Genomic DNA, 24676 nt, shown 5'->3' on the forward strand with positions numbered 1-24676 from the left:
TTAGTCTAATTACAAATTTTTCTTCAAAGATGAGGAACCTGAGAGAGAGTGTCTGAGAAGGTAGAGACCCAAAGGGAGGTATCTGAGTGGTTGTGGATCTAGGAAGAGCAAGTTGGAATCTCTGTTTTGTTTTGTTTTTTTGGGTGCTAAGGATCGAACCCAGGACCTTGGGCTTACAAGGCAAGCACTCTACCAACTGAGCTATCTCCCCAGCCCCTAAGTTGGAATCTCTGGGAGAGTAAATGAATACAGGCAAATATTGACCCTTTACTGTGAATGTTGCCTGTGGCAGCAGAAGAAGGGATAACCCAGTGGTTCTGAGCTATTAAGAATTAAATTAGAGGTGTGGGCACAGTGGCAGATGCCTGTAATCCCAGTGACTCGGGAGCCTGAGGCAGGAGGATCACAAGTTTAAGAATAGCCTTAACAACTTAGTATGACCCTGTCTCAAAATTTAAAAATAAAATAAAGGATTGGGGGTGTAGCTTAGTGATAAAGTGCCCCGGGTTCAATTTTCAGCTCTTCCCACCAAAAAAAAGGGGGGAATTAAATTAGGGGGAGAGGAATGATAGAGAATAGTTAATGGATACAGGGCTACAGTTGGATAGGAGGATAATTAAAAAAAAAAAAAAAGAATTTGACATTTATTTATATTATTTATTTGTTTGTTTGGTTTTTTTATGTGGTGCCGAGAATCAAACCCAGGGCCTCACCCATCCTAGGCAAGTGCTCTACCACTAAGCCATAACCCCAGCCTGGAGGATAACTTTTTATTTTTTTATTTTTTTTTATTTTTATTGTAAACAAATGGGATACATGTTGTTTCTGTTTGTACATGAAGTAATAGCATACCATTTGCGTAATCATACATTTACATAGGGTAATGATGTTTTATTCATTCTGTTATTTTTTTCTCCCCCCTTACCCCTCCCACCCCTCTTTTCCCTCTATACAGTCCCTCCTTCCTCCATTCTTGCCCCCCTCCAACCCCCCATTATGTGTCATCATCCGCTTATCAGCGAGATCATTCGTCCTTTGGTTTTTTGAGATTGGCTTATCTCACTTAACATGATATTCTCCAATTTCATCCATTTGCCTGCAAATGCCATAATTTTATTATTCTTTATACCTGAGTAATGTTCCATTGTATATATATACCACAGTTTCTTTATCCATTCATCAATTGAAGGATATCTAGGTTGGTTCCACAGTCTGGCTATTGTGAATTGAGCAGCTATAAACATTGATGTAGCTGTATCTCTGTAGTATGCTGATTTTAAATCCTTTGGGTATAGGCCGAGGAGTGGGATAGCTAGGTCAAATGGTGGGTCCATTCCAAGTTTTCTAAGGAATCTCCACACTGCTTTCCAGAGTGGCTGCGCTAATTTGCAGCCCCACAGCAATGTATGAGTGTACCTTTTTCCCACATCGGAGGATAACTTTTAATCTTTGGCACAGTAGGCAACAATTAATTGTGTATTTCAGAATAGCTGGTAGACAAGATTTTTAATGTTCCAAATTACAAAGAAATGATAAATATCTGAGTTGATGAATATGCTAGTTACCCTGATCTCATGATCTTCACACATTGCATACGTGTATTGAAATGTCACGTTGTACCCCATATATGTATAATTATGTGTAATTAAAGATAAGAAGTAAATATTTAATAGAAGAACTAAATTAAACCTCAGTCAAGACATTAATACGCTCTTTGTTCAACTCAGTTTAAACAGAATATATGAATAGATTAGTTTATTTCACTAATAGTGTATAAAAAAGAGTATGACATAGTGAATGGACTGTTTCTCTCTCATGAGTTATTTTTGCCGGAACTACAGTGAAATCCTTATTGGGAACCTGATGGCATTTACCAGAGGAAAAGCAAGTGCAGAAGGGAGAGGCGGAACAGCTACCTGGGCCAGGCCATGTGACTGCAGTGCTTTTTGGCGCTATGGCAGACTTGTTCAGTCATGTTAAGGACGCAGGTGCTCCAGCAGACAGGCCTGGGTTCTCATCACAGCATCCTTGCCTCTTAGTAGCTGTGTGACTTAAGAGGATTGCCTGCCCTTCCTGAGGAATATTCCCTTGTTTGTAAAATAGGGATATAATAATTTTTGTAGGTGATTAGAAATCGTACATCCTACGCTGGTAATTTTGTCTATAAGCTAAATGTTAATTTGGATTTCACCTTTTCATTTGAAAAATTTAGCTGAATCCTTAAATGATGAAATCATTTTAAAACATTAATGTTTTCTACATTAATTAACTGTAAAACCAAGTTTGATTTTATCGTTATTTGTTCCTTTGTTATAGTTGGTCTGTGTAACATTTTGACTTAGACAACAGTTAAGATAGATGTTCATCCTTTAACCTTCTCCATTCAGTTTTTGATACCTTTTTTTCCTTTAAGATCAGACTAATAATGGTTCCTCTCAGGTCATGATTATTCTTGAAGCTATCCAGAAAGGCAGGCCTCAGGATCATTGGGTGTTATGGAGGGATTTTCAGTTCCTACCTCTCTGAGAATGATTTATCCAGGCTGGAACTCTAAGAAGTAACATTTTTATAAAACTCCCCATTTGAATTTGATAGACAGCAGGGTTTGAGGATCAAGGTTGATCAGGCATCTAAAGTGATCTAGGCCAAGAGGTGTGGGGTAAGTTGGGTCAGTTTGTGACCTGCCCCCAGAGAATCTGGAACCATAATAGGTGATAATGAATGAATTTGATTAGAATTAGGACTAATTGGAACAGAAGGATTTAACTTAGCTTGAGAGGAGAGTTGCTAATATTGTATAGGCTATTAATGCAACTTTATTATATCAAATATTATAAAACCAGGCAAATGGTCACTCTCTTTTTGTTTTGCTCTGTTTTATAGATCGCGAGGACCAGTCAATTCTTTGCACGTAAGTAAATGTTGAATGTTTAGACTTATTTTGATTCTTTTGGGAAATAGAAAATTATGTGGAAGGGGGAAGTAGAGCAAGAGTTTAAAGTAAACTTCTTGAGTTATTTTAAGACTAAGATTATATAAATCGCTTAAATTTGGTGTTACTTTTTGGTTGTCAAACTGGATTTTTCACACATTTTATAATGTTTGTTAGTCTGTGAAATTTATATCTTTGGTTTTGTATGTTCAAGTGTAGGACTACCAGACATTTCAACAATTTGTTTTACTCTATAAGCATTTACGGATCATGTGCCTTGTGTACTGTGTGCTAAATACTAGAGATTCATAGCTGAATAAACAGTGCCCATGACAGGACATGCTTCGATTTGCATATTAGAAGGGCCACTTTGACTGCAGTGTGAAAAGTAGTCTGGAGGAAGAGGAAACAGGGACACCACTTAGCCTGTTCAGTATCTAGGCAAGAGACGGTGGTGGCTGCAGGTACTACTGACTGTGAACTCAGACAGAGGCAATTGAATTTGACTGGTATTCAGTTCAGAAGACAGACAGACTGGTGATTTACCTGCCTGAGAAAAAAGAGCAGAGAGAAGCAGTCATTGATGGAATTAAGTTCTGTCCTGACCTGGGAGCAGAAAAGAACAGATTAGAGTGGAAGATAATGAGTTTGCTTTGGGACACATTGTACTTGAGGTTGCTGTGGCTCATCTGAGAATGGCTGGCCATGAATCTTGGGGATGAGTTGCATTTCCGTGTCGGCATTGTGGGTGCTAGTTGAAGCCAGGATGGTGAATGTGATTGCCTTAGAAAAAATGTGCTGAGAAACTAGGCGCTGTGGCATGCCTGTAATCCCAGAAATTTGGAAGGCTGAGGCAGGAGAATTGCAGGTTTCAAAACCAGTCTCAGCAGCTTGGCAAGGCCTTGACCAACTTAGCAAGAACGTGCCTCTAAATATAAAAATTAGAAAAGGGCTTGGGGATGTGATTTAGTGCTTAAGTGCCCCTGGGTTCAATCCCTGGTAGGTGGGTAGGTAGGAAGGAAGGAAAAAAATGTGCTGAGAGAGAAAGCAATATATGGAATCCCCAGGAAAAGCAACATTCAAGAGCCAGGCAGAGGAGGAAGAGCTTCGAAGGCCAAAATGATCCAACATGGAGGGATGAGGAAGCAAGAGGGGAGGTGACCCAGCATCTAGGGAAGTAGACCTTTCAAGAAAAGAGTGATTAACCTACCAGATGGCCCAAGATGTAGTCAGGGGTGCAGAAATGTGTGCTGTAGAGAATGGAGGGTGAGGAAGTGGACTGAGAGGAGGGGGATGGGGAAGAGGAAGAAGCCAGATCCACTTGAGGAACAGAGGGGAGGTGAAGAGGTTTAAAAGGGAAATCAAAAAAACAAGTACAGACCTACTGCTTTCAGACAGTTGGAGAACATGAAGAGTACTAGTTGAGTAGTGTGAAAACCCAACAGAAGACTGTTATTGGTGGTCTTTTTAATGAGGTCACGATGAAATGCAGGTGAGAGGGAGACAGTATTTTAGGAGTGGCAGGGTAGGGGCAGAAAGGAAGGAGAACTGAGTGAGCAAAGGGGATGGTGACAGGCAGAGCGTGGCAGGTGGGGAGGGAGATGTGGCCCTTCTGCAAGGAGGGCCATGAAGACATGAGTCCCAGTGCTGGTAATTAGGGGTGGCAGTTGGGAACCAAGAATGTTCTTATCTAGTAGTTTCCTTTATGTACTTTAGAGAGTGTGGTATCTAACACGAATGTGGAGGAGTGGCAGGGCAGGAGGTTTGAGGAGTGTTCCTCTGCTTCATTCTTTGAATTTTCTTCTGGCACTGTTTAGCCTCAAGGAGTTATGTAAATAGGCTTTTTCCAAATAATAAACCATCCTGAAACTTACTGTTAACTGTGTGATTCTGCCAGGTGCAGAGTGCCTGTAAGACCAACCAATTGGGAGGCTGAGGCAGGAGGATTGCAAGTTTGAGGCCAGCCTGGGCAACTTAGCAAGACCCTGTTTCAGAATAAAATTTTTTAAAGGACTGGGGATATAGCTCTGTGGTAGAACTCTCCTGGGTTCAATCCCTAGCGCTACAAAAAACAAAGCAAAACAAAACCCAACGACAACAAAAATCAGCATGGTTCACAGACTTCCCAGCATTTGGGTTGGGCTCAGCTCGTTGGCCCTGCCATCTGGACCAGGTTCAGCTGGCGCATCTAAGACTTACTCCTGAGCTCACTTCTGTGGCTAGGGGGTGGCTGGATTTTAGCCAGGTGCCTTGGCTTATCTTTGTGTCCTCTTGTTCTCCAGCAGTCTAGTCCTGGGTGGTAGATAATTAATATGTGTTAATAATTTGGGATGGTAGGGTTCTAAGAGCAACAAGAGGGCAAGCTCCAGTGTGTAAAGGTTGGTTTCTGCTCTGTCCTACTTGCTGCTTCCCCTTTCCTAAGCCAGACACATGGGCAAGGCCAGGGTCAGCATGGGAAACACTACAAAGTGAGCACGAGACAGTGGAGGACGTGACTGTGGTCCATCGACCAGGAGGGTGTTGGAATGGAACCAAGTGCAGCCCAACAAAAGGTGGAAGACTCACACCTCTTCTAGGTTGAGTGACTTGGGAGCATTTTTGAGGGGATCTGAAAGCAAGAAATACCTAGGGAGGGAATGACTGCTGTCTGACAGAATGATCAGTGAGCACCGATTTACTTTTGTTACCAAAAGTGACCATTATACACATGAGCACTTGAAATTAGATGCTCAATATCATTTTAGATTGAAATTGGTCATCAGTTAATAGGCATATTTAAGACATCTGTTAGCAGCTAAGTTACCTTTACTTGGGTCAGAGTAGCTGGTATCAAGTACCATGTTCATTTTCTTTTTTATTTTAATTGCTAACTTTTCCCATTATTTTATTATGAATATTTTCAGACATAATGCAAAGTTGAAAGAATTTTTCAGGGAACACCATTACATGCATTATCAAGATTCCACCATTTTTACTTTACTTGCTGTGTTCTACCTATTGATCTGTTCATCTTTCTACCTCCTGTTACTCCATCTTATTTGTGCTGGGAGGAGAACCAGTGGTGTGGAGACTACAAGTTAACTGACAATCAACAGATAACAAGAGAAGAGACAAAGTCTGTTTATACCTAACATAGTAATAAGTAACTTTGAGTGAAATTGCCTGAAAGAAATTGGTCATATACTAACCTTAACAAAAGGGGAGGGGGTGGACAGGGCTTCAGTGACATTTGGAGGGGTCTGTGGGACTTTTCAATGCTAATGAACAGTCGCGTTCACATTTCAGGTACTAAGGGTCATACTTGTCCCAGTCAGGAAACTCCCTGGAAGGGGATCCCTGGCAGCTGACACCACCCCCACCAACTCGCTTTAAGGTCTTAGCTTAAGTTTAGATGTTTCTTTCTATGCTGCTGATAAAATATTTTCATTTGAAAGTAATTTTCATACCACTTTAGTTATTAATCCTTTCATTTAATGTATTTCAAGTTAAATTGTGCACTCACCCCAAATACTTAAGCATATACAGATAGCATTAACTAAGGTCTAGAATTTTCATCTTTTGAATAAAATCTACATATAATGAAGAACACACATCTTTTTTTCCTCACTTTTTTATTGATGCATTATCATTATACATACTGATAGGATGTGTTGTTATGTATTCGTGCATGCACACAATATAACCATATAATTTAGCCAGTTTCAGTCCCCAGCACTTTTCCCCTCTCTCCCCACCTCCCACCTGTTGGTCTCTTTCCTCTACTGATTGATCTCCCTTTGATTTTCATGAGATTTGTCCCCATCTTCCTTTTCATTTTCCTTTCTAGCTTCTGCACATGAGGGAAAACATGACCCTTAACCTTCTGAGTTAGACTTATTTCGCTTGACATAATGGTTTTTAGTTCCATCATTTTCCTGCAAATGATATAATTTCATTTTTCTTTGTGGTGGAATAAAATTCCATTGTGTACATACCACATTTTCATTTTCTTTATCCCTTCATCCATTGATGGACACCTTGGCTGATTCAATAGTTTGACTGTTGTGAATTGTGCTGCTATAAATGTGAGTATGCTCATATCTCTGTAGTATCATGATTTTAATTCTTCAGGATAAATACTGAGGAGTGTATAGCTGGATTATGTGGTGGTTCTGTGCCTAGTATTTTGAGGAACTTCCATACTGATTTCCATAATGGTCATACTAATTTACAGTCCCAACAGTGTAACAGTGTTCCTTTTTCTCCAAATCCTCTCTAGCATTTATTATTGTTTGTATTCTTGATGGCCACCATTCTGACCTGGTATAAGATGAAATCTCAGTGTAGTTTTGATTTGCATTTCCCTAATTGTTAATGATGCTGAACACTTTTCCATGTATTTGTTGGCTCTTTGCATTTCTTCTTTGGAGAAGTGTCTTTAAGTTCATTTTCCTATTTATTAATTGGGTTATTTGTTTTTTTTGTTTGTTTGTTTGTTTTGGTTTTTTTTTTTTTTTTTTGGTGTTAAAGTTTGAGTTCTTTATCTATTCTAGATTTTAATCCTCTGTCAGAAGAGGAGTAGCCAGCAAAGATTTTCCCCCATTCTGTAGATTCTCTCTTCACATTCCTAATTGTTTCATTTACTGTGCAGAAGCTTTTTAATTTGATGCTGTCCCATTTATTAGCTCTTGGCATTATTTCTGAGCTTTAGGGGTCTTACTGAGAAAATTGCCTGTATGCTGGAGTTGTTGACCCTGTTTCTTCTAGGATTTATATAGTTTCCGGTCTAGTTTCTAGGTCTTTGATCCATTTTGAGTTGATTTTTGTGCAGGGTAAGAAACAAGGGTCTAGTCTTATTCTTCTACATATGAATAGCCAGTTTCCCCAGCACTATTTATTAAAAAGTTGCTGTCTTTTCTTCAGTGTATGTTTTTGGCACTTCAAATGGCTGTAGATGTGTGGATTTGTCTGTCTTCTATTCTGTACCACTGGTCTATGTAAAAACACACATCTTAAGTATGCTTTTGCTGCATCATTTGTGTGACTCAAACCCTCATCTAGATATAGAGAGCAGTCCCGTCACACCCAGAAAGTTCCCTTCCCTGACCTCCCAGTAATACCTACACCTCTTTCATCTTCTCCATATTTTCTTAATTTTTAGATACCACAAATATATTTAATAACAGCTTTTCATGTTCATAACATTTATAAAATCAGACTGTGACATGAAAAATATGAAAATGTAAAACATTATATCCTCAATTTAAGAAAATATGATATGTTCTTTAGTTTTTTTTTGTTCATTTGATTGGTTTTGGGGTTTCTTTGCTGTGCTAGGAATTCAACCCAAGGTCTTGGATGTATAAGCAAGTGCTCTACTTCGGGGCTTCACCCCAGCCCACCATGATGCTTTTGAGGATCTACCAAATAAACCATTCAAGAATGTGTAACTGGGATCTTCTTAAATTTAGTACACAACTGAGCTAATTTGGTTATCTGTGAGAGAATAACTAAGGAGTCAACTTTATAAGATATTTTAAGCATTTAGTAATTTTATACTAAGTACCTGTTTATACAGCAACACAAAGAGAAAATACATTTAGAAGCAACATACTTTTTGTTTAAATCAATATAAAAGTACTTTGATAGCTTGTCTTTTAAGTTTTTTGTCTTAGGTGCTTATTAATTTACTTTTTCTCCAAAGCAAGAACTTTTAATTTACCACCTGGCCTCTTCTGCCCCCTGCTCCCAGCCAGCCTTGGTTTCTGCAGACTCTGGTCATAGACGGTGGGTGTATGAGCCAGGCACTTGCAGGTCCCCTCCTTTTAGTCATTGTTATTACAGCATCCATATATGTGGTATTTAGAGTGGACATTCAGGATGTCCTATATCAGGAAGGAGCAAAGTCTTTCACACTTGCACCCAGTGTTAACTCAAAGTGAAATCCTGTTAAACACATAATGTTCCTGTTGACCTTCCATCACATTAGAATTAAAATTCACAGGGCTGGAGAGATAGCTCAGTTGGTAGAATGCTTGCCTTGTAAGCACAGGGTCCTGGGTTCAATCTCCAGTACCGTAAAAAAAAAAAAAAAAAAAAATCACAAAAATCACCCTTGATGAGGAAATTGCTGTTGTCTTAAACTCCCTTTTTAGAGAACACTGTATTTACATATATAAATATTACAGAAAATTTGGGTTCTCTTATATTTTAGTGTAATGTAACAATCCTAAAACAGGGTTTGCTTCATAATATCCTTCTATCAAGATGTGACAATAGGAGCCAGCGCTGCGAGCTCCAGCCCGCAGGTTGCTTCAGGGACCAGGACAGGGCAGCCAGGGACTTCCCCAAGCAGCCCGGCTATCTCCGGCAGGAAGCACCTTTCTAGGCTAGCTTCTCGGAGCAGACCGCCCAGTGAGAGCCTTTGTACACAGAGCCAGTCACAAGTCCCCAAGCCAGCGGAGACCTCTGACTCTCAAGCAGCCTCTGGGACCAGGGCAGGGCAGCCAGAGACCTCTCCAGGCAGCCCTGCCCCCTCCGGCCGCAGGCTTTTTCCACGGGGCGATCCAAGATGGCGGACTAGAGGGTGACTGCATCTCCAGTTGCTCCAGAACCCAGGATTCAAAAAGGGGAGGCATTGAGAGACTCAGACTAAAATAGAGCCACGGGGTGAGTCTCCCCCACTTGGTGAAGCTCAGCTCGGGCAGCAGGCCCGGATTCGAGCGGCTTATTAGAGTAGGGCAGGGCAGCTAGAGTCTTCCCCAAGCAGCGCTGCACACTCCGGCGGTGGGCTCCTCCCACACGGCCAGCTTCTCGGAGCAGGCTCCCCAGTGAGAGCCTTTCCACACAGAGCCAGCTCCAAGCCCTAGAACCAGTAGTGGGCTAGGGGCAGCTTTCTTCAGAAGCACTGCATTATCAAGTTACTCCAAGACTTCAGGCTACTGAAGGCTGGGAGGTGATACACTGGAAATCTACAGGGACACTATAAGCCAATAGAGGAAATCTGTAATATCAGAGTCCCACTGACATCTGACCAATATGAGAAAACAAGGGAAGAAAATGTCCCAAACAAACCTAGATACTATATCAATAAAACCCAATGAATGCACAGCAGAAGAAATGTCAGAAAGGGAGTACAGAATGTACATAATTAAAACAATCAGGGAAGCAAACGAGGAGATGAAAGAGCAAATGCAGGCATTGAAGAAGGAGATGAAAGAGCAAATGCAGGCATTAAATGATCGCACCAATCAACAGTTAAAAGAGCATATACGGGAAGCAAGAGATCATTTCAATAAAGAGTTAGAGATACTGAAAAAAAAACAAACAGAAATCCTTGAAATGAAGGAAACAATAAACCAAGTTAAAAACTCCATAGAAAGCATAACCAATAGGATAGAACACCTGGAAGACAGAACCTCAGATATTGAAGACAAAATATTTAATCTTGAAAACAAAGTTGACCAAACAGAGAAGATGGTAAGAAATCATGAACAGAATCTATAAGAATTATGGGATATCGTGAAAAGGCCAAATTTAAGAATTATTGGGATTGAGGAAGGCTTGGAGAAAGAAAACAAAGGAATGAACAATCTATTCAATGAAATAATATCAGAAAATTTCCCAAATCTGAAGAATGAAATGGAAAACCAAGTACAAGAGGCTTATAGGACTCCAAATATACAAACTTACAACAGACCCACACCAAGGCACATTATTATGAAAATACCTAACTTACAAAATAAAGACAGAATTTTAAAGGCCGCGAGAGAAAAGAATCAAATTACATTCAGGGGGAAACCAATAAGAATATCAGCAGATTTTTCAATCCAGACCCTAAAAGCTAGAAGGGCCTGGAACAACATTTACTAAGCCCTGAAAGAAAACGGATGCCAACCAAGAATCTTATACCCAGCAAAACTTACTTTCAGATTTGACAATGAAATAAGATCCTTCCATGATAAACAAAAGCTAAAGGAATTTACAAAAAAAAAAAAAAAAAACTGGCATTACAGAACATTCTCAGCAAAATATTCCATGAGGAAGAGATGAAAAACAGCAATGCAGATCAGCAACGGGAGGAACTAGCCTAAAGGAATAGCCAAATAAAGGAGAAACCAAATCATGTCAAAAAACAAAAATGAGTCAAATGACTGGAAATACAAATCATATCACAATAATAACCCTGAATGTTAATGGCCTGAACTCATCAATCAAAAGACATAGACTGGCAGATTGGATTAAAAAGAAAAATCCAACAATATGCTGCCTGCAAGAGACTCATCTCATAGAAAGAGATACCCATAGACTAAAGGTGAAAGGATGAGAAAAAACATACCATGCACACGGACACAGCAAAAAAGCTGGAGTATCCATCCTCATTTCGGATAATATGGACTTCAAGCCAAAACTAGTCAGAAGTGATACAGAAGGACATTACATACTACTTAAGGGAAGCATAAATCAGCAAGACATAAAAATCATAAATATATATGCCCCGATCATTGGCTCATCCATGTACGTCAAACAAATCCTTCTCAATTCCAGAAATCAAATAGACCACAACACAATAATACTAGGCGATTTTAACACACCTCTCTCACCGCTGGATAGATCTTCCAAACAAAAATTGAATAAAGAAACCATAGATCTTAATAACACAATCAACAATTTAGACTTAACCGACTTATATAGAATATATCATCCAACAAAGAACAAATACACTTTCTTCTCAGCAGCACATGGATCCTTCTCTAAAATAAACCATGTTTTATGCCACAAAACTACTGTTAGCAAATACAAGAAGATAGAGATACTACCTTGTACTCTATCAAATCATAATGGATTGAAATTAGAAATAAATGACAGAATAAAAAACAGAAACTTCTACAATACCTGGAGATTAAATAATACACTATTATATGATGAATGGATAACAGAAGACATCAGGAGGGAAATAAAAAAATTCTTAGAACTAAACGAGAACAAAGACACATCATATCAAAATCTCTGGGACACTATGAAAGCAGTACTTAGAGGAAGATTTATTTCATGGGTCGCATTCAACAAAAGAAGTAGAAATCAACAAATAAATGACTTAACACTACAGCTCAAAGCCCTAGAAAAAGAAGACCAGACCAACACCTAAAGTAGTAGAAGACAGGAAATAGTTAAAATCAGAGCTGAAATCAACGAAATTGAAACAAAAGAAACAATCGGAAAAATTAACAAAGTAAATAGTTGGTTCTTTGAAAAAATAAACAAAATTGATAAACCCTTAGCCACACTAACAAAGAGAAAGAGGGAGAAAACTCAAATTACTAAAATTCGGAATGAACAAGGAAATATCACAACAGACACGAGTGAAATACAAAACATAATTAGAAGCTATTTTGAAAATCTATACTCCAACAAAACAGAAAACCTTGAAGACATCAACACGTTTCTAGAGACATATGAATTACCTAAACTGAACGAGGAGGACATACACAACTTAAATAAATCAATTTCAAGCAATGAAATAGAAGAGGTCATCAAAAGCCTACCAACAAAGAAAAATCCGGGACCAGATGGGTTCTCAGCTGAGTTCTACAAAACCTTTAAAGAAGAGCTCATTCCAATACTTCTCAAAGTATTCCATAAAATAGAAGAGGAGGGAACCCTCCCAAACTCATTCTATGAAGCCACTATCACCCTGATACCTAAACCAGACAGAGATACATCGAGGAAAGAAAATTTCAGACCAATATCCTTAATGAACATCGACGCAAAAATTCTCAACAAAATTTTAGCAAATCGCATACCAAAATATATTAAAAAGATAGTGCACCACGATCAAGTGGGTTTTATCCCAGGGATGCAAGGTTGGTTCAACATCCGGAAATCAATAAATGTCATTCACCATATCAACAGACTAAAAGTTAAGAATCACATGATTATTTCAATAGATGCGGGAAAAGCATTCAATAAATTACAGCATCCCTTCATGCTCAAAACACTAGAAAAAACTGGGGTAGTGGGAACATTCCTTAACATTGTAAAGGCCATCTACGCTAAGCCCATGGCCAATATCATTCTAAATGGTGAAAAACTGAAAGCATTCCCCCTAAAAACTGGAACAAGGCAGGGATGCCCTCTTTCACCACTTCTATTCAACATTGTTCTTGAGACTCTAGCCAAAGCAATTAGGCAAACCAAAGAAATTAAAGGATATAAATAGGAAAAGAAGAACTCAAACTATCCCTGTTCGCTGATGACATAATTATATATTTAGAGGAACCTGGAGATTCCACCAGAAAATTCTTAGAACTCATAAATGAATTCAGTAAAGTAGCAGGTTACAAGATCAATGCTCATAAATCTAATGCATTTTTATTCATAAGTGATGAATCTTCAGAAAGAGAAATTAGGAAAACTTCCCCATTCACAATAGCATCAAAAAAAATAAAATACTTGGAATCAATCTCACAAAAGAGGTGAAAGACCTCTACAATGAGAACTATAGAACACTAAAGAAAGAAATTAACGAAAACCTTAGAAGATGGAAAGATCTCCCATGTTCTTGGATAGGCAGAATTAATATTGTCAAAATGGCCATGCTACCTAAAGTGCTATACAGATTCAATGCAATTCCAATTAAAATCCCAATGACGTACCTTACAGAAATAGAGCAAGCAATTATGAAATTCATCTGGAAGAATAAAAAACCCAGAATAGCTAAAGCAATCCTTAGTAGAAAGAGCGAAGCAGGGGGTATCGCAATACCAGATCTTCAACTCTATTACAAAGCAATAGTAACAAAAACGACATGGTATTGGTACCAAAATAGACAGGTAGATCAATGGTACAGAATAGAGGACACGGACACAAACCCAAATAAATACAATTTTCTCATATTAGACAAAGGTGCCAAAAATTTGCAATGGAGAAAAGATAGCCTCTTCAACAAATGGTGCTGGGTAAACTGGAAATCCATATGCAACAGAATGAAATTAAACCCCTATCTCTTACCCTGCACAAAACTCAACTCAATATGGATCAAGGACCTCAGAATCAGACCAGAGACCCTTCATCTTATAGAAGAAAAAGTAGGTCCAAACCTTCAACTTGTTGGCTTAGGATCAGACTTCTTTAACAGGACTCCCATAGCATAAGAAATAAAAGCAAGAATCAATAACTGGGATAGATTAAAACTAAAAAGCTTTCTGTTAGCAAGGAAACTATCAGTAATGTGAAGAGAGAGCCTACAGAGTGGGAGAATATCTTTGCCACTCATACTTAAGATAGAGCGCTAATTTCCAGAATCTATAAAGAACTCAAAAAACTCTACACCAAGAATACAAATAATCCAATCAACAAATGGGCTAAGGAAATGAACAGACACTTCACAGAAGAAGATGTACAAGCAATCAACAGATATATGAAAAAATGTCCACCATCTCTAGTAATAAGAGAAATGCAAATCAAAACTACCCTAACATTCCATCTCACCCCAATTAGAATGGTGATTATCAAGCACACAAGCAACAATAGGTGTTGGCGAGGATGTGGGGAAGAAGGTACACTCATACATTGCTGTGGGGCTGCAAATTAGTACAGCCACTTTGGAAAGCAGTATGGAGATTCCTCAGAAAACTTGGAATGGATCTACCATTTGACCCAGCTATCCCACTCCTTGGCCTATACCCAAATGACTTAAAATCAGCACACTACAGAGACACAGCCACATCAATGTTCATAGCTGCTCAATTCACCATAGCCAGATTGTGGAACCAACCTAGATGCCCTTCAGTTGATGAGTGGATAAAGAAACTGTGGCATATATGTACAATGGAATATTACTCCGCCATGAAGAATGATAAAATTATGGCATTTGCAGGCAAATGGATGAAATTAGAGAATATCATGCTAAGTGAGATAAGCCAATCTCAAAAAACTAAAGGACGAATGATCTCGCTGATAAGCGGATGAGGACATACAATGGGGGGTAGGAGGGGTTAGCATTTGGGTTAGGGTTAGGTTTAGGGTTAGGGATAAGGAGGGTGGTAAGAATGGAGGAAGGAAGGACTGTATAGAGGGAAAAGAGGGGTGGGAGGGGTGGGGGGAAGGGGAAAAATAACAGAATGAATCAAACAACATTGCCCTTGTAAATTTATGATTACACAGATGGTATGCCTTGACTTCATGTACAAATAGAGAAACAACATGTATCCCACTTGTTTAAATTTAAAAAAAAAAAAAAAAAAAGATCTGACAATAGACTTTTTGGTAAAGAAGTTTTATCTTTCATATACAAATATTACATTAAGTGGTGATGGCCATTCAGCTTGGATTTCGAACAGTTGATTGCTGCTAGGATTTGCATAACTTGAAAGTTTTAAAGTAACCAAATTGATAGAATTGATCAAATAGCTAAGGCAAAAGTATCGTGTAGTTGAAAAACAACCCATGGTTAGGTAGAATTCTGAAGTTCTTTCCTGTCCCAGCCCTGCCCTGTGACCCTGATTCAGCCAGCCAGTGTCTCTAGACTGACCCAAGTTTGCTTTTCTGACTATTTTAGATATCCTTGTAAAACTTTGGGAATTAGTAGATTGCTATGGCAGTGTCTCACACTATTATGAGATGAAAAAGAAGCATGAAAATCAAACAGTAAATAGAAGTTTAAAAAGTGCTAGTGACAATTCTGCATCAGTTAAAGATTTAAAAACAAGAAAAAAATGATCTAGGCAAAGGCACTGAGCCACATCCCCAGCCCTTTTTCTTTTATTTTGAGACAGGATCTCTCTAAGTTGCTGAGGCTGAACTTGCAATCCTCCTCCCTCAGCCTCCCAAGTTGCTGAGATTACAGGCTTGTGCCACTATGCCTGGCTTATTCCAAGCCTATCTTGATCACAAAATTTCTGTCCTTCCTAATAAGCTGCTTTGTAAAGGAATTGAGTTTTGGAACTATAGGAAATCATCGGTTGATGTTTATATGTATAATATATATACATATATTTAATATATAGAGAGGTAATGTATATGTGGTGTCTTTTAAATTGAGGTTATCTGAAACAAGAACTTCAGGCAAAGGGTATTGCAGAATCTAGAATGAATTAGATATTACAAATATCCAGAGAGAATAAAAGCAAGGGAAGGAATTTCTCATTGGGAAAATCAAAGTGCAGAAGAGATTCAAATAAAGATTCCAGAATTGGCCATGTATTAATGATTTGCTTCCCTGCTTGTTGTTCTTTATGTTTTTGTTTTGGATTGCACATCCCTTTGAGAAGCCAGTGAAAACTCTAGACCTTTCTAGAAAACACAAATGCCTTCAGGTTAAAAACTCCTGATCTTTTCTACCTTAATGTGCTTCAGCAGACACAGGGCACCCCCAACCAGAAGGCTTCTTGTTTTGTTTTTAGGCTAACTTTGGCCTCTGTGAAGGCTATTAAAAACTAAAAGAGTAGAGTGATGGGCCCACAGCTCTTCCCCTAACTGGTCCTATATAGATCAGCAGTGGAACCATCAGCCACTTCAAGGCTAAAACTGCTACATTGTACATCTTAGTTTGTTGGTGGAAATGAGGCGCAGATTCCTTTTGCCCTCTTTGCTGTTGATGTTTTCGCCTGTTGCTCAGCTTTCTGAGGGTTCTTCTAACTTTCTTCAAGAGAAGTTTGCTGAGCTTTCTTTTTGGTTCTCTTGCCCCTTTGCTTTTGTTCAAACTGTGTTTATTTCCATCTGTGACAGATACGCCATTTCCCATTGTTTTCTTTTTTTTTCGAATTATATTTTCTGCCGGGCGCAGTGGCTCATGTCTGAAATCCCAGCGGCTAGAGGGCCTGAGGCTGGAGGATCATGAGTTCGAAGCCAGCCTCAGCATCTTAGCAAGGTCCTAAGCAACTCAATGAGATCTGTCTCTAAATAAAAAAAAAATACATATATATAAAATGTTTGGGATGTGGCTCCGCGGTTAAACACCTCTGGGTTCAATCCCTGGCACCCCTCACACCCCCAAATTATATTTTCTGCCACTTTCTTCATATTAAAACCAGAGATCTTTTGGGGGATAAACTTCTCAATGTCTTTATCATCATCATCATCATTGATCATCATCATAGCTATTCATAGCACTGTCATTTCTTGAGAGGTTTTTGGTCAGACACACTGTTTGCATGCATTTTCTATTCCAAGAAGTGATTGTTTTATTTTAAAAACTGAATCTCATAAAAATGAAGTAACAGTTACGGAGTTTGTGCTAGTTAGCTCTTCATTGCTGTAACAAATGCTTGAGGTAAGTCAACTTATAAGGAAGAAAGGTTTATTTTGGCTTATGATTTCAGAGATTTTTAGCCCAGGGTCACTTGTCTCCCTTACTTTTGGGCTTTTTGGCAATACTGAGTGTTAATACTGGGAACACATTATGGAGCAAAGCTGCTCATCTCTTGATACCTGCAAGAGGCCAGGATCCTGCTAACTCCTTTAAGGGTACTTGTCAAATGAGCTGACTTCCTTCCACTAGATCCCATTTACTAAAGATTCCACCATGGGCTGGTGACCAAGCTTTCAACACATGGTCGTTTAGGGAACAATCAAGATCCAAACTATAACAGAGCAGTAGAAGGATTTGAGCCTAGGTAGGTCAGTTTTAGACCATAGACCACATTCTAAACCACTATACCAAATCTGTAGACTCATTAAGTGACTTCAAAGTGTGGTAATTCAAATTGTTGTGTGTATAGTGTAAGAACATTTAAGTGGACAGTAAAGGCTAATGTTTATTGAATGCTAATTATATATTTTGGTTGGACTGTATTTGTTTTTCAACAGTTCTGTGTGTTAGGAGCTGTCATTCCCAATTTATAATGGAGAATTTAAGAGTCATAATCTCTCCTCTTGGGGGTTAAGAGTGGAGTTTGGGAATATACATCTATCCTTGAAGCAGTATTCTGTATAGCAGAGTTACTTTAGATCTGAAATATGTAAAAATGTAGAAGAGTTCATGAGCAGTTGTTGAAGTACAGCTGCATAAGCATGACAGGCCCGGAAAAAATGCTTTGAGGACATACTGAAGCCTAGCCAATGAATGAGCAGTGCGAGCTGGGAAACCACAGGGACAAACTAAATGGAAAAGTAACAACCATAACTGTTTTTTGAGACAAGTCATCATCAGGCTAAATGAGAGGAGGCTCATTTCTTTAGCATAATACAAAATTATCTGTTTGAAACCAACTACCAATGTCATGATTAGCATCAAAACGCTAAATATTTTGAATAAAGTTAACATCAGAACACCACTCTCACTACTATTAAGAAATTATACTTGAATAAAATCTAAGGTGTACTGTGACCTTCCGGGCCTATGGCATCCACCTGCTCCCTGCTTTATCAGTGTCTCCTGCCACTCTCTGCCTTGGTTGTTATATGAAATCTTGGCAGCTGACCAGCCATTTCTGGAGGGCACCAAGCTCCTTCCCCAGCTGTTCACCTGCTGGCTTTTGCTCCTGCCAAGAGGTGTCTCCCTCACCACGGCTTCTGAAGGAGCCTATGCCTTCTTCTCTAACATCCAACTTCCTCCTTTTCAGTGTCTTATTTCCTTCTTAGCATTGCTCACATCCTGTAATTATCTCATTTGTTTTGCTTATTTTATGTCTTTTCTAAACTTGAGTTCCACAAGGACATGGGTTTCCTTCACAGCCGTATCCCTAGCACTTAGAAGAATATCTGGAAGAATGCACCCAGAGGTTGATTTGTCAATATTTGTCAAATGGCTGAATGAATGAGCTTATTAAATGAATGGAGGAAAATCATTACCTTACCTATGTACCAGTGGTAAGCAGGTAGCATATATATTGCTGATAAAAGGACATTAATGACAGGAACAAAAAATGTAAAAAAGACTAGGAAGAAATGAGTAACACCTATTCATTCAGTCAGAAGTATATATCAAGCACCTGCTAAGCTCGGTACTATGATATCAAAGATCAATAAGGAAAACAAGGGCCTTGATTACTTTGAACTAAGGAAGATAGAAAAACTTACCAGAAAGATTGGCGAGAAGACATAATTTTCCCTAAAAACAATATATGTATGCTGATGCCATTTAACATGAAATTTCACCTATTGTTTTCTCTTTGCAGGGCAGGGAGATGGGTCAGGGATAGCAGAACAAAGTTATTTGAGGTTTATCTTGAAAACAAACCTCAGACTACTTCTTTCAAAGAAGAACAGTGCTCTGGCCAATTAAATTTCCTACCTCTTGCATTATGGTACTGGCCTTGAGTGGGCCATTACGTGTAAGAAATAAGTATATGAGATGAAGATAGCATCACTAGAGAATGAATGTCTTCATCAACCATCGGTATTGGGATATGGGCCAAATTATTTGAGGAAAAATTAAATTCTTATCTCAAACCTTGTTTTTCTCAGATTGCTGAAAGATTTTTTTTTTTAAGTATCAATGGTGGGCAGAAACTTTAAAACCTTAGATTGGAGTACCTGAGATTCAGAAAATTTCTTGGTGGAGAAACAGGGGTGAACTATTTGTAATATAACAGTAGAGGTAATCAGTAAGGTTAATATATGAGATATTATTATTATTATTATTTTTTTTTTTTTTTCAGTGCTGGGGATTGAACCCAGGGTCTTATGCTTGCAAGGCAAACCCTCTACCAACTGAGCTATATCCCCAGCCCCAAAATATTTTTATAAACCAGTAAGTGGGTTAAACCTAAAATCATTCAGTCTTGGAACTAGTAAGGATTGAATTTATCTACATATTACAGATTGGAACACTGAGGCCAAGAGAAGATTGTTTCCTTACTCATAACTATAAAACTGGTCAGTAGGATCACTTTTCCCAGGCCTCTCTGGTTGAGACTGAGGTAGTCTAGGTTCAGAGAGTCAGGAAGATGTTACAACCAGTAAGTCCGCTGAAAAATCTAATTAGTGGGCAGTTGTAGTTTACTTGTTTTGTTGTGCTAGGAATCAAGCCCAGGGCCCCTTGCATACCAGGCAACCACTTTACCACTGAGCTACACCCTAACCAAGTTGTGTAGTTCAAATTTTGCAATTCTAAGTACAGTACCAAGAATGGTGCCAGGATTTGTTAGAAACATTAGATTTTCAAACAGAAGAGGAAATGCTTAGATTTTTTTGCTAGCATTATAACATTTTTTGCATATAACATTTTTGAGTTTCTGGATTTTTTTAAGAAAAATTAGTTTAGATATTAAAATTTGTATTATAATTAAATTGAGACTTTCATTGATTATGAAGATAGGTTTGCTGTGATCATGTCTTGGGAAACCTTAAGTGTTTGAGCAGAGAAGACATAATTCAGGTATCTCTTGGTGCTGACAGCACCTTCTGAATTTTTAAGCTTAGTTCTGTCTAGATATTTAAAAAAACAAACAAACAAAAAAAAATGAACTTTTAAAGTGTTGGCAACTTGATTTGTAATATGAATCTCATAAAGTGATGGCATTTGTCCCCATTCACGACAAAATTTTTTCCCTCATTTTGACAACCAATTATATATGAATTACATATGGCCTTTGTGCTAACACTTTGTATGGTTACGTGGAAGTAAAAAGAAGCAGACACAAATATTAACTTGTGAGACCACAGTCCTTGGGAGCAGAGAGCCTGGTGTGCATGACCAGCATCCAGTGGGAAGGTCTTAAGAAGGTCATGCCAAGTGGGACGTTGGTGCAGAGGAGAGAATTGTTCTTATCCAGTTCAAAGGATGATTCAAGTAGGCTTTTAGGGGCTTTGAAGGTGAACATCAGTAACCAGTGGTCATCCCAAAGTTCCTGTGAGCTCCTTCAAATTAAATCTCATAATTTTATTCTTTTAGAATTTGTTTGCAGTACTAGATATTTCTGGTGTGGAAATTTTTTTCATGGACGCTCATAAACTTAAATTTCACTTCTCTTGTGGAAGCCTCCACCCCTAGCAGCCAAAGAAAAAAAAAAGAGTAATGGACATTTTCCTGTGTTGTCTTACTGGCACCTACCAAGGAATATTTATTTGGTTTTATTTAATCTTTTTTTTTTTAATAAATTTCTAACTACTGCCAATGGGTTTTTTTGTTTGTTTCCTGCTTTTTCTCTTATTTTTTACTAGTTCTCGTTCTGATTCAGATCAATTATAGCAGTTATAATTTTGGAATGCGTGACCAAACTTTCTTTAAAACAGCTGATGTTAATATTTCTTTCAGGGGTGAATCGGGTGCCGGAAAGACAGAGAATACTAAGAAAGTCATTCAGTACCTTGCTCATGTTGCTTCTTCACATAAGGGAAGAAAGGACCATAATATTCCTGTAAGTGTTGGCTTTGTTGTTGCTTTGTAAACCTTAGTTTTTTTCTTTTAAAATTCTAGAAGTGAAACCAAGGAAACACTTGCACTCTATGTACTGCTTTGATTGACAGCTCCCTTGTCACCCTCTACCCAGCAACCTTTATTTTTTCCCTACTCAAGAGGAGCCAGGCAGGATTCAAAGAAATTGCCATGAAATAGGTTTCCTTATAGGGCAAACAGGAATTATGGCTGTGACTTGAAGCCTAATTTCTTGCAAAGATTTGGTAAGAGTGATAAAAAATTGATGAGCAGTGCTTATGAAGATTTCTTACTTTTCATAAAAAAAAAAAAAAAAAAAGTCCTCAAATATTTTTAGCAGTCTGTGAACTTGCAGAGTAGCCTGATGCTGCTGCCAAAGGTTATGTGAGGGGAAGGGAGATACATGGGAAGAATCAATGCTAGAAAAGATAGAAATGTAGAATATAAATACCAGATATCCTTAATCTTTGTAGAGGTGCAGGAATGGTAATTGATGCAGCCTGAGAGAATGCCAGCTAAAGCGGCCTCCATAGTCCTAAGCTTGCACGCTGGTTTGGTGCTTTGGATGTGGCTCCTGCTAGGGAAAGACCCAGACTCGCTAACATTTGCTTATCTGTTTGTAATGAACAGCAGGACTCGCCTAAACCAGTGAAACACCAGGCAAGTGCTTTTCTTTCTGCTTCTTAGTCTTAAGTGTTTGCACTAATTTGTCTTTAGATTGAGTCTCTACTAGAAATAAATACCATCCTTAGTTCTGAATCTATTATTTTAAAAAGCACCTAATTTTGAAAAGCGTATTGCTTAGAGCCTTATTTCATGAGAAGACGCATGCCATTTTGCTTTACATTTGTTTTCCAGGTTAATTTAATATTTATTTGCCCCTTTATCATGACATTGAACTGTGTGTTTATGAAACCTATAAATTTATGGTTTCATCTAGCAAATATAGCTGGTATTATCTAATACTTCTGAAACACATGGAAACTTAGCTTTTGTGCCACACATTAAATTTTGATTTTGGGGTAGCAACTTTAAAAGTTGTACCTTTGGGGTCAATAAATTTCTAATCTGTTAAAGTTTTGTGGCATTGAATAGTTCTGCCTATATGAATTTTAACCTTAAAGCATCATCGTATTTAATACACATAATCACTTAGAATTTTCTTTGTGCTGGGCAATTAGTGGAGAAATGTTATTCTTCCTAATTGTCAGATGCCTTGCCTGCCCTTTAGCTAGCTCCACAGAACCTGACATTGAACAAACCGTGAACCAAAGCAGAACCTCCATTTCCTGTTTCCTGGGAGGAGAGGAAGGCAGAACCAAGCCAGATCCTTAGATAGAGTGGAACATCTGGCTTTGGATGTAATCTTTTCCCTAACATGGGAATGGTTTTGGTTTTCTGTCTTCCACAAGCATGATAATATGAAGCTAATATAAAGTGAGAAACAAAACCGTTGAGGTGTAGAAATGATCTATTGATATAAAGAAATGCTCATACATACCTAAGGGAACTGTCAGAGATACTGAGGTTTTCAGATACCTTTCTTAAAATTCTTAAGAAATCATCAGACACTGAAGCCGTACTAGACCTATGAAGGCCTGTGTTGTTCTCTTGCTCCTTTTAACTTGTTCAGGCCAGTGATATAAATTGGAAGGATTAGTGAAATAATCATTATCCTACGGGATATTTAAAGCCTTCTTTGCCAGTTAAAGAGGGACAATCCAGACCAGAAACCAGCTTTTCTTTGTGCTTCAGAGGTACATGCTGAATGGCCTCTTAATCTGTACTTAAGAGTGCTGATAAATCAGTGACATACAGATTTAGGTTTTCAGAATCCTCTGTGGAACACAGGAGACAATATTGTTGACATTTGTGTCGATGTCATTTTAAATGATAGAGTGGATCCCTGTGTATGTCAGTAGCATGCCTCCCCCTTGATTTTACTGTGAGTCCAGTCGATCCTTGGGAAGCAAGTTCTCCCAAAGAAGGCGGCCACTGCTCTGGACCAGGCTTCGCTGCCATTGCTGATTTGCACGCTGTATTGCATGTGTCACTGCACATAGAATACCTGAGGCTGCCTTTCCAAAGTTTATTTTGGTAGTAGTCAAATCAAGTAGTAGCTATGGTGATGTTTTTAGAAATACAGCCAGAATACTGGTTCTCAATTTTTCTCCTCTCATCCACCTAAGGAATGTGGAACAGTCATCCCCATAGGGGAGAATGTCCTGTCAAGAAATTAGTTCTCTCTGCTAGGTGCCCCTGCCCATGGCTTGCTCACCCCATTTTGAGAACTACTGCTTTAAAGTAATGTGGAAAGTCCGTACAGTTATCCCTTGTTGTTTGAGGGCACTTGGTTCCAGGACAGTCATCTGAACCCCCTCAGTTACCAAAATTCTTGGATGCTCAAGTCCCTTATATAAAATGATTCATAGAACCTATGTACATCCTCTCCTATGCTTTAAATCACCTCTGAATTAATGCAATGTAAATAATAATGAGGAAAGAAAAGTCTGTACATTTTCAGTAAGGATACCATTGTTTTTCCCGAAATTTTCAGTCTGCATTTGGTTGAACCTATGGGTATAAAACCCAGAGAGGGCCAACTGTACATTGCAAGGTTGCTGTTTCTTTTGGTTGGTTTTATTCCGCAGGTTTGAGGAACTTTATATGTAAAACAGCCATTTGTGTACATTTCTAGCATTTTTATCACTACACAGTAGTATGAATTGTTAAAACAAAAGGGAAGGGATTTCTAGGCTCCTTATTTTGTCAGTATTTTCTTTATTTGCTCATTCATTTTCAAAATAATTTTATTGAAATATAATTCACACATCACACACTTCACCCATTTAAAACACATAGTTTACTCTTTTTAATATGCAATTCAGTTGTTATTACAATTGACCTTAGAATATTTTCATTATCCCAAAAGAAACCCTGTAATGAGCTTACTTCCCATTTCCCCCAGCCCTTGGCAACCTCTAATCTACTTTCATTCTCTATGAATTTGCCCATTCTGAATATTTCATATGAGTAGATCATACAGTAGATGGTCCTTTTTATCATGGTTGTGTGTGTGTGTGTGTGTGTGTGTTGCTAAGGATCAAATCCAAGGCTTCATGCATGCTAGGCAAGCACTCTGCCACTGATTTACATCCTCAGCACATAAGGGGTCTTTTCCAACTGATCTTTTCACTTAACATAATTATTCAAGGTTAATCACAATGTACATGTGTAAGTGCTACCTTCATTTTTATGGCCTAATATTCTATTGTATTAAATATGTCATATTTATGCACTTATCATTGGAATTGTTTTGTACTTTTTGGCCATTATGGTTAATACTGCTATGAATGTTTAGGTCCACATTTTTGTGTGGGCATATATTTTCATTTTCTCTTGTTTACCTACCTAGAAGTGGAATTGCTGGGTCCCATGCTAATTTC

General features: G+C 38.4%; 1 protein-coding gene across 4 annotated transcripts in view; it reads left to right on the plus strand.

Annotated features, from left to right (window-relative positions):
• The window catches only part of MYH10 (myosin heavy chain 10), a 151632-nt gene that overhangs the window by 37418 nt on the left and 89538 nt on the right, over positions 1-24676 (plus strand). For all 4 annotated transcript variants that reach the window (XM_079133067.1, XM_079133068.1, XM_079133069.1 and 1 more), the window contains exons 4-5: positions 2884-2911; positions 21111-21213. In XM_079133067.1, the coding sequence (XP_078989193.1) occupies positions 2884-2911; positions 21111-21213 (131 nt within the window). The remainder of the gene's footprint in view (positions 1-2883; positions 2912-21110; positions 21214-24676) is intronic.

The sequence above is a fragment of the Sciurus vulgaris genome, assembly GCF_902686455.1.
Source record: "Sciurus vulgaris genome assembly, chromosome: 3".
NCBI classification, from domain to species: Eukaryota; Metazoa; Chordata; class Mammalia; order Rodentia; family Sciuridae; genus Sciurus; species Sciurus vulgaris.